At 39.1% G+C, this 13454-nt stretch overlaps 2 protein-coding genes across 2 annotated transcripts; both read right to left on the bottom strand.

Annotated features, from left to right (window-relative positions):
- Nucleotides 1-1182: 1182 nt before the first annotated feature.
- Nucleotides 1183-2253, bottom strand: gja2 (gap junction protein, alpha 2; the record flags this gene model as incomplete). Its single annotated transcript, XM_083901677.1, has 1 exon — nt 1183-2253. One exon carries the CDS (start codon nt 2251-2253, stop codon nt 1183-1185), a length of 1071 nt encoding a protein of 356 aa, XP_083757803.1.
- An 8403-nt stretch (nt 2254-10656) lies between these two features.
- On the bottom strand, nt 10657-13252 carry gjb1a (gap junction protein beta 1a; the record flags this gene model as incomplete). The annotated part of the gene is made up of 2 exons (XM_083901355.1): nt 13222-13252; nt 10657-11393 (listed from the first exon to the last, which is right to left on the bottom strand). Exons 1-2 carry the CDS (start codon nt 13247-13249, stop codon nt 10657-10659), a joined length of 765 nt encoding a protein of 254 aa, XP_083757481.1. The 5' UTR covers nt 13250-13252.
- Nucleotides 13253-13454: the final 202 nt, after the last annotated feature.

Below are 13454 nucleotides of genomic sequence, written 5' to 3'. Positions count from 1 at the left end.
GTCAGTTTCCGCTCAGAAAAAATCTGTCTAACAGTGAGATAAACATATTCTTAAGATATCGTATCATATTAACTTAAGCCAGCCTTTCTCAAACTGTGGGGCCTGCCCCCTGTCTGAAGACACGTCCAACTGTTGAACATAGAATTTAGTCGGTGAGCTGTTATAAGTGGCTAAAATAAAAGTGTTCTCGGACGTAAAAGTATCCCGGGGCGGGACCGTACCTATGTTCCCCGGGTCCTATGTTCCCGGGTCCTATGTTCCCCACTTTGTATGCGACCGGGGGAACATAGGACCCTTTCTCTAACCCTAACCCTAACCCTACCCTTTTTCCAAAAAAGGGTCCTATGTTCCCCTGTCACATACAAAGTGGGGAACATAGGACCTTTTTTGGAAAAACGGGGAACATAGGACCCGGGGAACATAGGTACGACCCCCTCCCGGGGCTAGCCACTTAGCTAGCTAGCAATATCAGTCAATAACAACACTCTACATTTTGTTTGCATATATAAACAGCGTAACAACATGTCTTTGGGTTAAAAAACATAACGTACGATTGATTTACTGTGAAAACAAATACGACAGGAATGCGATTAACAGTAAAGCAATATCTGTGAGGTGGCAGCCATCTTGGAATCCTCTGTCAGGTTGATAAGGTAACTCCGTGTTGGAACAGGAACTTCTACACACTACAAATGGAATGCACCAAGTCAGCAGTGGATGCTGTTTGTGGCATTATCTAGTACAACCACACAAAATGAACTACTCATTTCTTCAAATGAGTAGTTCATTTTAATTGATTGCTGATGTTATTTGATTCGAAATTAAGACTTGTGATTTGAGTGATTAGGCGGTCTTTAAACTTTAGAGCAGCAAATTAACTCCACTTCATTAAATCCTGACTTCCGAGTCACAATGAGCCAGTTTACAAAACAAACAAACACATTTATTTGATCATAAGTGCCACTGGACAACAGTTCACATGAAAAAGTCCTGTGAGCTGAGGAGTTTTCAAAAATTCACTTGTTCCCTGATTACAAGGCGATCGCTGTGTGCTCTCAAATCTTGACCTGCAAATTGATCACAGCTATAATCTGTTTAATGCACATTTTCTAAAACTCATGCAAGATTTTGAAGACAAATGCATGTTGTTCCTGAGTCAGGGATAATAACACGGTTGCTGGTCTAGATCTTCAGGTCGTTCAGCCTGCTCCTGTTGCTGCTGTGTTTGCTGGATTGACTGTTTCTGCGCTGATTTTCAATAGGCATCTCTAGGGCAGGACTGGGGGTTCTCCGCTCTCTCAAATCCTCTTCCTCTGATTTACCTTTCCTCTCCACAGCCATATTGTCTCTGTTCTGCTTGTAAACCGCTTTGCTGTTGTAGGGGCTGTAAGCAGAGTTGGGCTCTGTGATGCCATACTTTGAGTCCACAGGGAAAGGCTCAGTCACGGCAGGGTGACTGGTAAAGTATTCGTAGCTCGGTACAAAGGGCATAGGTGCCTCAGTGAGGTTCCTGGAGGCTTCACTTGCAGCCTGTGTGCGTCTGTAGCGCAGCCCCTGATGACACTTTGTGAAACCCAGATGGTACATTTCCACCAGGTTCAGCAGTAGTGAGATAGAGGCCACTCCCAGCATGAAGAGGATAAAGACTGTCTTCTCAGTGGGTCGGGAGATGTAGCAGTTCACCATGTTAGGGCAAGGCCAGCGATCGCAGGTGTACATGGGCTTCAGCTCAAAGCCATAGAGGAAGTACTGAGCTACAATAAAGGCCACTTCAAACAGGGCCTTGAAGATAATGTTGAACACGTAGGTTCGCAGCAGTGCGCCTTGTAAGCGCACATGGCCTTGGTTGTCTTTTATTGGAGCCTTCTTGGCTTTTCTGGGAAGTAACTGCTGTTGCTTTTCATTCAAGATGGCGGCCTCTTTCTCTTTCTGCTTCTCCTTTTCCTCCATGCGAACCAGATGGAGGATGTGGCCCAGATAAATGAGAGTTGGCGTGGAGACAAAGATGATTTGCATCACCCAGAAACGGATGTGAGAAATAGGGAAGGTCTTGTCATAGCAGACATTCTGACAACCAGGTTGCTTGGTGTCACAGGTGAAGCCCGAGAGTTCGTCGCCCCACACTTTTTCCGCGGCGGCTCCCAGAACCAGGATACGGAAGATGAACAGCACCGTGAGCCAAACTTTGCCCACAACTGTGGAGTGTGTCTGTGCGCTCTCCAGCAGCTTCCCCAACAAGTTCCAGTCCGCCATAGTGGCTCACAGATGTCGACTCAGCTCTATTTAGAAATCCAGGAGGAAAGCCTGAAAAAATTTGAAAAACTGTGAGACGACAAACATTTTGGCAATTTTAATATGTTCTTAAGCTTCATGACAGTTTTAAAGGTACAATATGTAGTATTTATGGGTTTATATAACCCAAAATCCACTTTTTTATACATATTATGTGCACCTGCATTGTCTAGTCGCTGTATAATAATTTTTGTTTCATTTTCGTAGTGTTTCAAAAAGTCATGTTAAATAACATGACCACGGATCGTGGTTGCATAGCCACTGTTAGCAGCGAGACGCCATGTTTCTACCGGAGCCTGTAAGGACAAACGCGAGAGAACAAATCAAGCGTCTCTTTACTTGTAGCGGAAGTCCCGCCTCCTCTCTCTCCGCTTCGTCTGCTACGGCCGCGGTAGCTCGCCCTCTCCCTCACCTCACGAACCTCATCTGCTGACACGGAGAAAGACGACGAGGACGACATTTGACCAGCTGCGGATACCGTAGCGCTCAGGGAAGGGAGGGGGTGAGCAGAGCAGCAGGTCTTTGTTGTAAATTTCAGCCTCTCCTCTAGATGGCACTATAAACTACTTATTTCCCCTTTAAAGTAATAGTTTTTCTTTTTATATGTACTTTGAGCAAGGGGTTGCCATGTTGTACACCCATGTTTTTACAGCAGCCCAAACAGACATGGATTTTGACTTTTAAAGCAAAACGACTACCACCGTAAACCTAAAGCTTAAACCATCAAAGAAGGAGAAGAAAATGACAGAAAGAGTAAGAAAGTGGAGAGTGGAGAGTGAAAGAGTGTTTGCATCCTTTCTGGTATGGGAATGGATAATTTTAGTCACTGAATAAAAGTCTCACCTCTACAATATCTTGGTTATATGTTCACTGAATAATATCTGTCAAACATTTCCAACTGGAAGCTGAAGTTTGTGAGAAAATGTACATTTTTAGCAGAAAAAGAATGTACATTTTTACAAAAAAAACACTTCATTTTTTTGGTAGGTTTACATTGCTAATCTGAACGAAGAATTTCAAACAACAAAGACACAAATTAACACATTTGAATTTAGTGATGGAAGAAGCAGTGAATCAACATCTCTTGCTTGCTGTGCTCTGCTGATTTTCTTTATGGACTAAGGTTTGAGAGAGTGTGTGGTTTACAAAGCACACACATGTCAGTTTCCAGTAGGAAATGGCTGTTGCAAAATATATAGTGGCAACATATTCCTTTGCTATTATTGACTTGAGCTGCCCTGAATGTTATATGTTAGGAGCTACCATCTATTTTATTTGCCGTGTGTCTCACACTGCACATTCGGAGCAACCTAATAGTTAGTAGCTCATACAACCACACTTGAAATACCTGAGCTGGGTTTGATTTTTAGGCCACTTCAGGGCAGCGAAACCAGCTGTGAGTACTGTGAGACATGTCACATTTTAAAATTAATAAAAGAGGTTTTTACACAATAAGCAAATAAAGAGCAGTGGTATCATTCCCCTGTAGCTAGGTATATGAATACAGGGTGAATAAAAACACCAAACTCTCCTTTTAGCTCTGTTTTGCTCATCTATAAACTAGCTAGTCACACACTTTACATAGCTGTAATTCCCCTTTTAATTTTGTAATCTGTAAAATCTGTTCTTTAATTTATTTACAAATAATTTAAAGGAACAGACAATATTTGGGGGCCGAAGAAATTCAAGTGGGGGGCTTTTTTTTTACTGCGAACAGAAAACTGTTTTGTGACAGGAAACATAAGAATTTGAAGTTGTTTTTTTTACTTTTTGAAAACCCAATTTAAGCACAGGGCAATAATTGCTTAGTAACCAATAATTGGTCCCTTTAATATAATAATCATTGATTAGTAGGTCCCTTTAATATAATAATAATTGGTTAGTAAGTCCCTTTAACATAATAATAATTGGTTAGTAAGTCCCTTTAATATAATAATAATTGGTTAGTAAGTCCCTTTAATATAATAATAATTGGTTAGTAAGTCCCTTTAATATAATAATAATTGGTTAGTAGGTCCCTTTAATATAATAATAATTGGTTAGTAGGTCCCTTTAATATAATAATAATTGGTTAGTAAGTCCCTTTAATATAATAATAATTGGTTAGTAGGTCCCTTTAATATAATAATAATTGGTTAGTAGGTCCCTTTAATATAATAATAATTGGTTAGTAAGTCCCTTTAATATAATAATAATTGGTTAGTAAGTCCCTTTAATATAATAATAATTGGTTAGTAAGTCCCTTTAATATAATAATAATTGGTTAGTAGGTCCCTTTAATATAATAATAATTGGTTAGTAGGTCCCTTTAATATAATAATAATTGGTTAGTAAGTCCCTTTAATATAATAATAATTGGTTAGTAGGTCCCTTTAATATAATAATAATTGGTAAGTAGGTCCCTTTAATATAATAATAATTGGTTAGTAAGTCCCTTTAATATAATAATAATTGGTTAGTAGGTCCCTTTAATATAATAATAATTGGTTAGTAGGTCCCTTTAATATAATAATAATTGATTAGTAAGTCCCTTTAATATAATAATAATTGGTTAGTAGGTCCCTTTAATATAATAATAATTGGTTAGTAGGTCCCTTTCGTCTGGAGACACCAAACTCCCTGATCTGAATCTAATTGTAGTAAAAATAAAACCTGTATTTCTATTCACCAGTATAATTTTTTTTTGTTTGTTTGTTTTCTTGTACTGGGTCCTTGGTTAAGAAATAAATTGTGAACCTCTGATATAAAGCAAGCATTAAAGAGCTTTGCAGACACATTGGCGCAAGTTTCAAATAAACCTGAACTATGAATACAGAATAGCTGAGTCAAATGTGTGAACCGTGGTGTAAAATTTGAGAAGTGTGTTCATAAATGATCTGGTTCATCTTTAAACTGACAATAGGCACAATATACTCATTTTATGTGTATAAGTAGTGTATTCGATTTTGCTGGTGGCACAGTGTTCCAGACACTCTACAAGCAGAGGTCACTGTTCTGCAGAAAACCCCCGGCAGGTACTTATCACTAGCAACATTGATTGATCATGAGTTCACTAGTTGTATTCATAAATGCTGTGTGCGTTTGTGTCTATGTGTGCGTCTATGTGTGCGCTGATCAAACAGAGCAGGACACAGCTGACTGTGTGTGAAGGAAAGCCCTGCAGCAGGCTGGCAGATGCTGCGCCTCACCATCTTGTGACACATGAACCCAATAGTGAACCCCAACTCCAGGTTTGGGTTTCTAGTTTAAATTTGATATGACGAAGGAAAAAAAGTTCACTTTAAAATAGACTATGTCTGAGAAATGTGTTTACATTTAGAAAGAGTGTCAGTCTGAGCACCTGTTTGTAAAACAGTGTTCGTAAAACAGTGTTCAGACAGGATTTCATTCATGAAAATATTTAGATAATTCATTCATATATTTTGGAACTCAAGTGGGTTCTGAGACAAAGCAGCCTCACAGTTTGGAGCCACTATGTTTCTGAATGATTATCTGGTTATTTCTGTGAGAGACAGAGAGAGAGACGTACCTGCTAATGTTCATCTCCTACAGCAGGACAGATCCAGAGTCACTCAGTGACTTCACTTCACAGAGGCCATGTTTTTTCCTGCAGCCCCTGAGGAAAATGTTGTGCTAAGAAAAAAACAAAACTCCTTTGTGATAGTTAGCTCTGAAAACTCTGATGCCCTCCAACTCTGACCTGATCAATGCTCGCTGTCTCTGCCCGCACACACTGAAAACACTGGCTGGCTGTGGAAAAGTCAAAGAGCCCTTCACTTAAGAGGTGTCTCTGTGCAACTGAGTGGCAGCTGAGGAGCCCAGTGAGGTGCAGGTTAGTCTTACATGTCAGTGTGTGCTAAATATAATTCATGCTTCAGGGAGGGGCTTTGTTGTCTCCTGCATTGGTGATCTGACCCTTGACAGCGTCACTCACTGTGGAGCCGCTGCTGCAGTCTTCAGTGTAACTGCTCTAGAATGAGTGACGTGTTATTCGTGATGATGACAAAGACGTACATTTAATTCTATTTAAAATGTGTGTGATTCATGTTGAACACATTATTGCTCCAGCGCAGACTGACAGACACTGGTGTTAAATAAACAAATCTTACTTAAACATGTTTTGTTAAACTCCACTGTAATGTGCTGAAATATAACATCACTACAACTATGTAAGTTCTTAGTCTTAATTGTCATCCAAAAAAAGCAGAATATCCTTAACATTTCATTAGCTTTAAAACAGCATGTAATACAAAATCATAATACATACAGAATACATGCAGACAATATTTACTGTATATATCCCTTTATCATACAAATATAAATTGTAGCACAAATCAAGGAATGCTATTCTTCCTTTTTCCTGTTTTATAGTAGTATTAATAATTAATAATATTCCTATGTGTGCCTTGTATATTCGGCCAGATTGACAATTCATTTGACTTTGATAATGAAAAATAGAAACCCGTTACATTCATTGATTGTCAAATGAGTACACTTTATGCTGATTACCTCGATCGGCTGCACACGACTTTCTATGTGTTTCTCAGTGTTTAGATTGTGTGTCACCCTGTGATGTTGCCATACTGCACACAGGAAGTGATTTGTTTTATGTCAAAACAGGTATTAGCAACATTGCGCTATAGTAAAGTGAGATGACTGCAAACAAAGTGGTTGGAGTTTGACTGAAAACACAAAGAAGCACCCACGACTGATTAGACACTCCATGTCACCTGCTCTGCTGCTGTATAAACACAAACACTCCCTCTAGTCTGTCAGGTCTAATAGTAGCATTAGTGAAACTAACTCATACAGACACAGTTGTGGTACAGCTTTAAATGTGGAAGATGTTTGATAATATTTTGTATTATATATAAAATGATTGAGGTCATTCTCCCCTAACAGGTTGTCCTTATGTGCTCCTTGAGATTTGAAATGCAGGATGAAACAAGATGATAATTAACACTCCACAATAAATGTGAACATTGGTTAGAGTCGCAAGTAATAGTGAGGATTTTGTGTTTGTTATATTTATATTATATACTGTACATTCTATTCCTCTCATTACTCTCATGAGCTATGCAGATGAAGCGTGTGTGTGTGTGTGTGTGTGTGTGTGTGTGTGTGTGTGTGTGTGTGTGTGTGTGTGTGTGTTCTTGTACTTGCGGCATACTGAGGACCAGTGAGGGTTTTTAACCAACAAAGTGAGGTAATTTTTACGGAGTGAGGACATTTTGGCCGGTCCTCACTTTGTTTTCATTGAAATCACTTCCTTAGGTTGCTATAACATGCTATACTCAATTTTTGGTAATTTTGGACCAAAAATGTTGGGTCAAATTTTTTATTTTTTTATTTTGGACGACAGTATAGTATGACGTTTTTATAAAATTTTGGACCCAAAATTAAAAAAAAAATCAAAAAAATCAAAAAAGTTTTCCAGCCGTTTTTGCTCTGGGGCTCCACCTGCAGACATGTTATGGTACTGCAACCAGTAGTTCTTTGTAGATGTCATTCATGAAGTAGATATTTGTAATTGTGTTGATTTATAAAGTGGAAATGCTGGTCCTCAGTATGCAGCAAGTACAAGAATCTGTGTGTGTGTGTGTGTGTGTGTTGACCCTTTCTTAAAAAAGAGAAGTGCCATGTTGCTCAGTCATGGGAGGTCCAGCTGTTCTCTGGGTCAACCATTGTCACCCACACACTGACCCCAAAATGTCCCGGCTATTGATAACCCTCAAAAATATGCTCTTTGGCCTTCAAAGCTGAGCATAATCAGCCTGCGACGTTTCCTCACAGGTGGCAACATGGCATAGAGCGGCTCATGACTAAAGATGGTGAAGGTGACACTAAATGTGTGATCAAGAGTTGTTCGTTTTTGTTGTTGTTGTTTTGCCCCACAGGTCAACCTGTTCCTGTAGATTTAAATGCTGTCTGGTGCTTTATGGTGTAAGGAGTTAGGAAATACTTCAAGGTGCTTTCAATTTCACTTTCAATTTTATTAGTATGTATTTGTATAACAAACATTATCTCAAGTCACTTAGTAAGGTCAAGACCTTAGCCCTCAATTGTATTTTGCTCCCTCTCTTTTACCTTCGTTGTGACCCTCAGAAAAGAACAAGCCATAGATGAAGAATGGACGAGGATAATACTAATGTTTATAAGACTAATATAATAGTGATAATAATAGTAACAGCAATAGTATGATTCATTAATTGTTGGTGTGAAATCTGGATTTTGAATCTCTGGAATCAGGGATATCTGCAAAATGAGGACAGAGAGGAGACAGAAGGGAAGACAAACTAGGGAGAGAAAAAAAGAGAGTCTGGAAATGTTTTCTTGAAAATGTTTTTGAAATGATATGGAGGAGCTTGATATGAGAATGCAAATGTCTGCAAAAGTCACACCAGACTATTCTGTAACTTCTCCTGCCAGCGTCCTGTATGCTATTTCTGGATTCCAGACACAGTCTCTTGCTGTTGTGAACATGTCTGCCTCAGACAGTTCATCATGTGTCAACAAAAAACGACTTTTTGACATGAACTCCAGAAAATGTTTTGACCCAGGTTTATTTAACAGATTTAGTCCACAGAAATGACTCATTTGCCCCCCTAAATGCTAACAACAGCTAACTGCAGCAGATTCATTTTTAAACTAATAGTTTAAACTAATACATGATAATGAAAATGTAACACATGTTCCATGTATTAAAGGGTGACAGTGTAGCTCAGTGGTAGAGCGGGTCTTCTTTCAACTTCGATTCCCAGCTACGCTAGTCTGCCGATGTGCCCTTGGGCAGATAACCCGTGTTGCTCTTGACGTCTGTGCTGGCAGCGTGTGAATGGCTATGAGGAATGAGTGATAGGAAGTGATGGGTGTGAATGGCAAAACTGTACTGTTCTCCCATTTAGTCCAGTTCAGTGGTTAAGACAAAGCATGACACGTGCGATCATATTTGAAGTAAATAGAAGAATATTATAAATATCAAAAATATTGGTGCACATTTTATTTTCAGTTGGCACAACAATTTATCTTTAATATTTTCATTTGAAGACCAAAAATCTTAATTATGGTGAAAACATCAAAAATCCCATGACAATACAAGCCTATGATTTGGTCAGCTGGAATACTGTTTTTTAAAAACGGTTACTTCATCGATGTTATATTACTCTTGCTGTATACAGTGAGTGCAGCTGTTTATAGTGGTTTGGTTCATGGCACAAATAAATGTATAGATGCTGCATGTAATAATGTTGGAATATCGACCTTAAAGTCTGTGCAATTGAAATGTTCAGCTCATTGAGATTAAATGTATAGTTTAGTTTTTGAAGTGTAGTTGTATGAGGTACTGGCACATACACATGTACGCAAACTGTGCCAAATCCAGGATTTTACATCGTGGCAACATGCTAGTGTTGTTGAACCACTGCTAATCTATCAGTAAGCTCACAATGTGTTATTTTTGTGTTTTGAAATCCTTTGTTCTACCTCAGTGGCACAACCTCACCAAAAGCGACTCAGCAGTAGACCTGCTGCTCTTGTATCCCTGTGAGCTAAAAATGATGTTTTCTGTATGAATTTTGTGAGTGAGATATTTAAGCCTTTTAATTAAAAAAAAGTATTCTTAAGATATGGTAGACTTAAGCGGGTAGATTGTATAAGATGAGCCTTCTGTTTGGTTCACAGTCTCCACCCCAGAGCTTTGATCCAGAAATAATAGAAGAAGCCGGTACACAGAAGACAAAGACAACAGTGAGGAAAACAGTACATACAGGATAGAATATCCCAAAGTTCATGTATGGTCTGTAGGAAGACTCGGAAATGGTGGTAATCATGGTACCAACTACTGTAATTGAGTATGAGTCTGGACAGGGTGTCGTCACCTCCCACTTTCAAGAGGCGTCACCAACGGATGTAGATCAAAATACATATTTACACAATTGGATAGACCTACGACCAAGCAGGTTAATGATCTGGATGACGTATGCAGAGCGATGGCTATCTATTATTGATAAACAGCTGCTCTTCATTGGGTTAAGCCTGCTTCTAGTGGAACAGGGGTATGTGATTGGTTCCCAGTTTTAGCATAGCTGGGTTGACCCATACTACCACCTAGCATAGTGGAGGTGGGCACGTCCTGTTAGTTCCTATAATGGAAAAAGGACAGTTGTCCATTTAAACAGCTATACAGTGTTTATGTAATTGTGCATTAAACTGTACTGAATGGCAAATGCAAGGTGGGTTGTGTCAGTACCTCATACAACCACACTTAAAAAAACCAAAACATGAACTATCCCTTTAAGTTGTGCATGGATATATACAGTATGTCACTGTCATATTCCTTTATGCAAGTGTGAACACAGTGTTTTGTTAGAATGAGCAGAGTTTGTGTTGAATCCAGGCGCCCATAGTTGATTCTCCAACACCGTGCAAATGCTTACTACAGGCCTTCACCACCAGGAAGACCACCTCCGCAATGTTGAGCAGAATACAAACGCCTGACACGGCCAGCATGAACACCGTGAAGACCGTCTTCTCCGTGGGCCTGGACACAAAGCAATCCACCGTGTTCGGACACGGGTACGAGTCACACTTGACCAGACGGATCATCTTGTATCCAGGGTAGATCATGTAAAACACATACATAAAGATGACCTCAAAGACAACACGGAACAACAGGCTGATTACATACGTCCACCATAGGGCGCCTGTGATTTTCATCTTCTGTGTCTTGATCTGCTCCAGCTCTTTCGGGTTGGTCCTCCCTGACAGTCTGTAAACCCTCTTGTCGACATGGCGGCGGTGGGCCACATGCATGGCCACCAGCAGGGCCGGAGTGGACACCAGGATGAGCTGGAGTGCCCACAGGCGGATGTGAGAGATGGGGAAGAAGTGGTCGTAGCAGACGCTGTTGCAGCCTGGCTGCTGGGTGTTACAGGTGAAACCGGACTTCTCATCGCCCCACACGCTCTCCGCTGCCACCACCAGGACCAGGATGCGAAAGATGAAGAGGACAGAGAGCCAGATGCGGCCAATGCCTGTGGAGTGCTTGTTCACGCCGCTGATGACGGCATAAAACGTCGCCCAGTTCATCTTTGATTCCGGCTCTGATGGTTAAAATTGGAGAGAGAAAAAACACACACACACACATAGACACGTACATTAAAGCACTGAATCAAACTTGGAAAAAAATTGTGCTGACTATCTGCTGTTACTATTACCAACTGAATATTAAGAATACTTGTTTATCGTATAGTTTCACAAATAAATGGCTACTCTCTGTAGGTGTCATTTTAGAAAGTTGTTTTTTATGCTGAATTACCTTCCTGACTAATTTACCCAGCTTTGGGACTGGCACAAGGAGTACACTGATGTATGTATAACCTTTACTGTTACAAGCAAAGTTCCCTTTCCACTAAGCCATGGGCTGTCAAGTACAAAGCATATAATTATAAGTAAAAATTATCAATCATACACAGTAAACGGATTCAGATAGGTCAAGTACAAGCAAGGTTTCATTTTAAATCCATTACATAAGAAATATGCTGAAATAATCTGACAATTATTGATGAATTAATTGACCAAACATTTGAATACAGATGATGACAGTGATGATATGCTTCTTTCCTCTGGACAGAAGTAAACAGGTCCAAAAAAGAAAAGCCATCTAATATGTATATATATATATATATATATATATATTGTTCCAGTAGTCGTTGTGGCATAGCAAGTTATCTATTTAATTTTTACTTAGGTGTAATTTGTATTTAAAACTGGAGCAGTTTTATCTTTTTACTCTTTTTAGTTCCTTTTATAATGTTTTTCCTCTTTCACTATTACTGGCTCTAATAGACACTGTCACATCACCCCAGTCCCGGCCCATTTTCACTGCTCCCTGATCATTTTAGAATTGATTTTAAGGTTTTATTGATCACTTTTAAAGCTTACTATGGAGGAGAAGGACCCTAACTATATTTCACATATGTTGACCACAATACAAGCCATCTGAGGCTCTTACGTAGCCTGAGATCCTCCTGCTCGAAAGCTGATGCTCAAATCCAGAGGAGTCATAGCCCCTTGACCCTGGAATGACCGCCTATAGCAGAATTCTTGTTTGTATTTGTTGTCGTTTTTTGTTTGGCTTTAATTAATCTGGTCTATGAAAGCACTTTGTAAAGCAATGTTATGACTGATGCTGTATAAAAAAAGAGCATGATTTATTTAAGTTTTTATGTCTTAAAATTGCAAAACAAATCTACCTGAGGAAACAAATAAAGGGACTTGCCAGTCTGTCCTCTTTGAAACAAAATGGTTTTGTGTGGTGATCAAATATATGTATGAAAAAATTCATACTGGATATTTTATGAAAACAAACAATCAGATAATCAAGGAACTAGTCTTCAGAGATCATACCAGAAAATGTCTTTAAACTTAAGCTATATCTTTAAAAAGACACACAGAATTAATCTCAGTGAAAATGTATTAGTAACATCATACTACATACATATATATGTGTATATACATAATTGGGACCATTTAGTCCCAGATTTTCTCTAATTCCAGCATCTTCACTGCAAGGATTTGCCAATTTTCTGTCTTTTGTTACATAAAAATGTACATTTATTTGGTTATTGTGAATTATATCAACAAGCAGGTTTAAAATAAAAAACACACGTGACGCAAGAAGATCAGAGATCGAACTGAAAAAAATAAATGTTATGATTGAATCATAACATTCATCACAGTGCACTTTATATATATATATAATATCACACTTAATATTATAATGGGAGCATTTATTCTCTGCAGCTCAGAAATTAGTATTTAACATAGGTAAATAGAGCATCAAACATTAACATTCTCTTTTTCACAATTGTTTGTCATGTGTCATCCACATGTTTTCATTTCTAGTAGATATATCAGAGATGATGTTACCCGGCTCAGCAGGAGGTGAAAGAGGCATAGGAGGCAATGCAGAGGACAACGCTAAGCCGCTGATTTGGCATTGATGTGAATCCAGAGAAGAAGGAAGTCTCTCTGCTCCTCTCTGAAGTTGGCAAGCCACTTAAGAGTGAAACACAGTGGTCTGGCACCATGTGTCATGTGACATGATTTCACCAGTCGCCATGGTGTTAACATCCAATCTGCACCTCATGTAACAATGACTC

Source organism: Microchirus variegatus (assembly GCF_963457635.1).
Source record: "Microchirus variegatus genome assembly, chromosome: 15".
NCBI lineage: Eukaryota > Metazoa > Chordata > Actinopteri > Pleuronectiformes > Soleidae > Microchirus > Microchirus variegatus.
The sequence above is the reverse complement of the archived record's forward strand: the minus strand, read 5'-3'. Positions and strand labels throughout refer to the sequence as shown.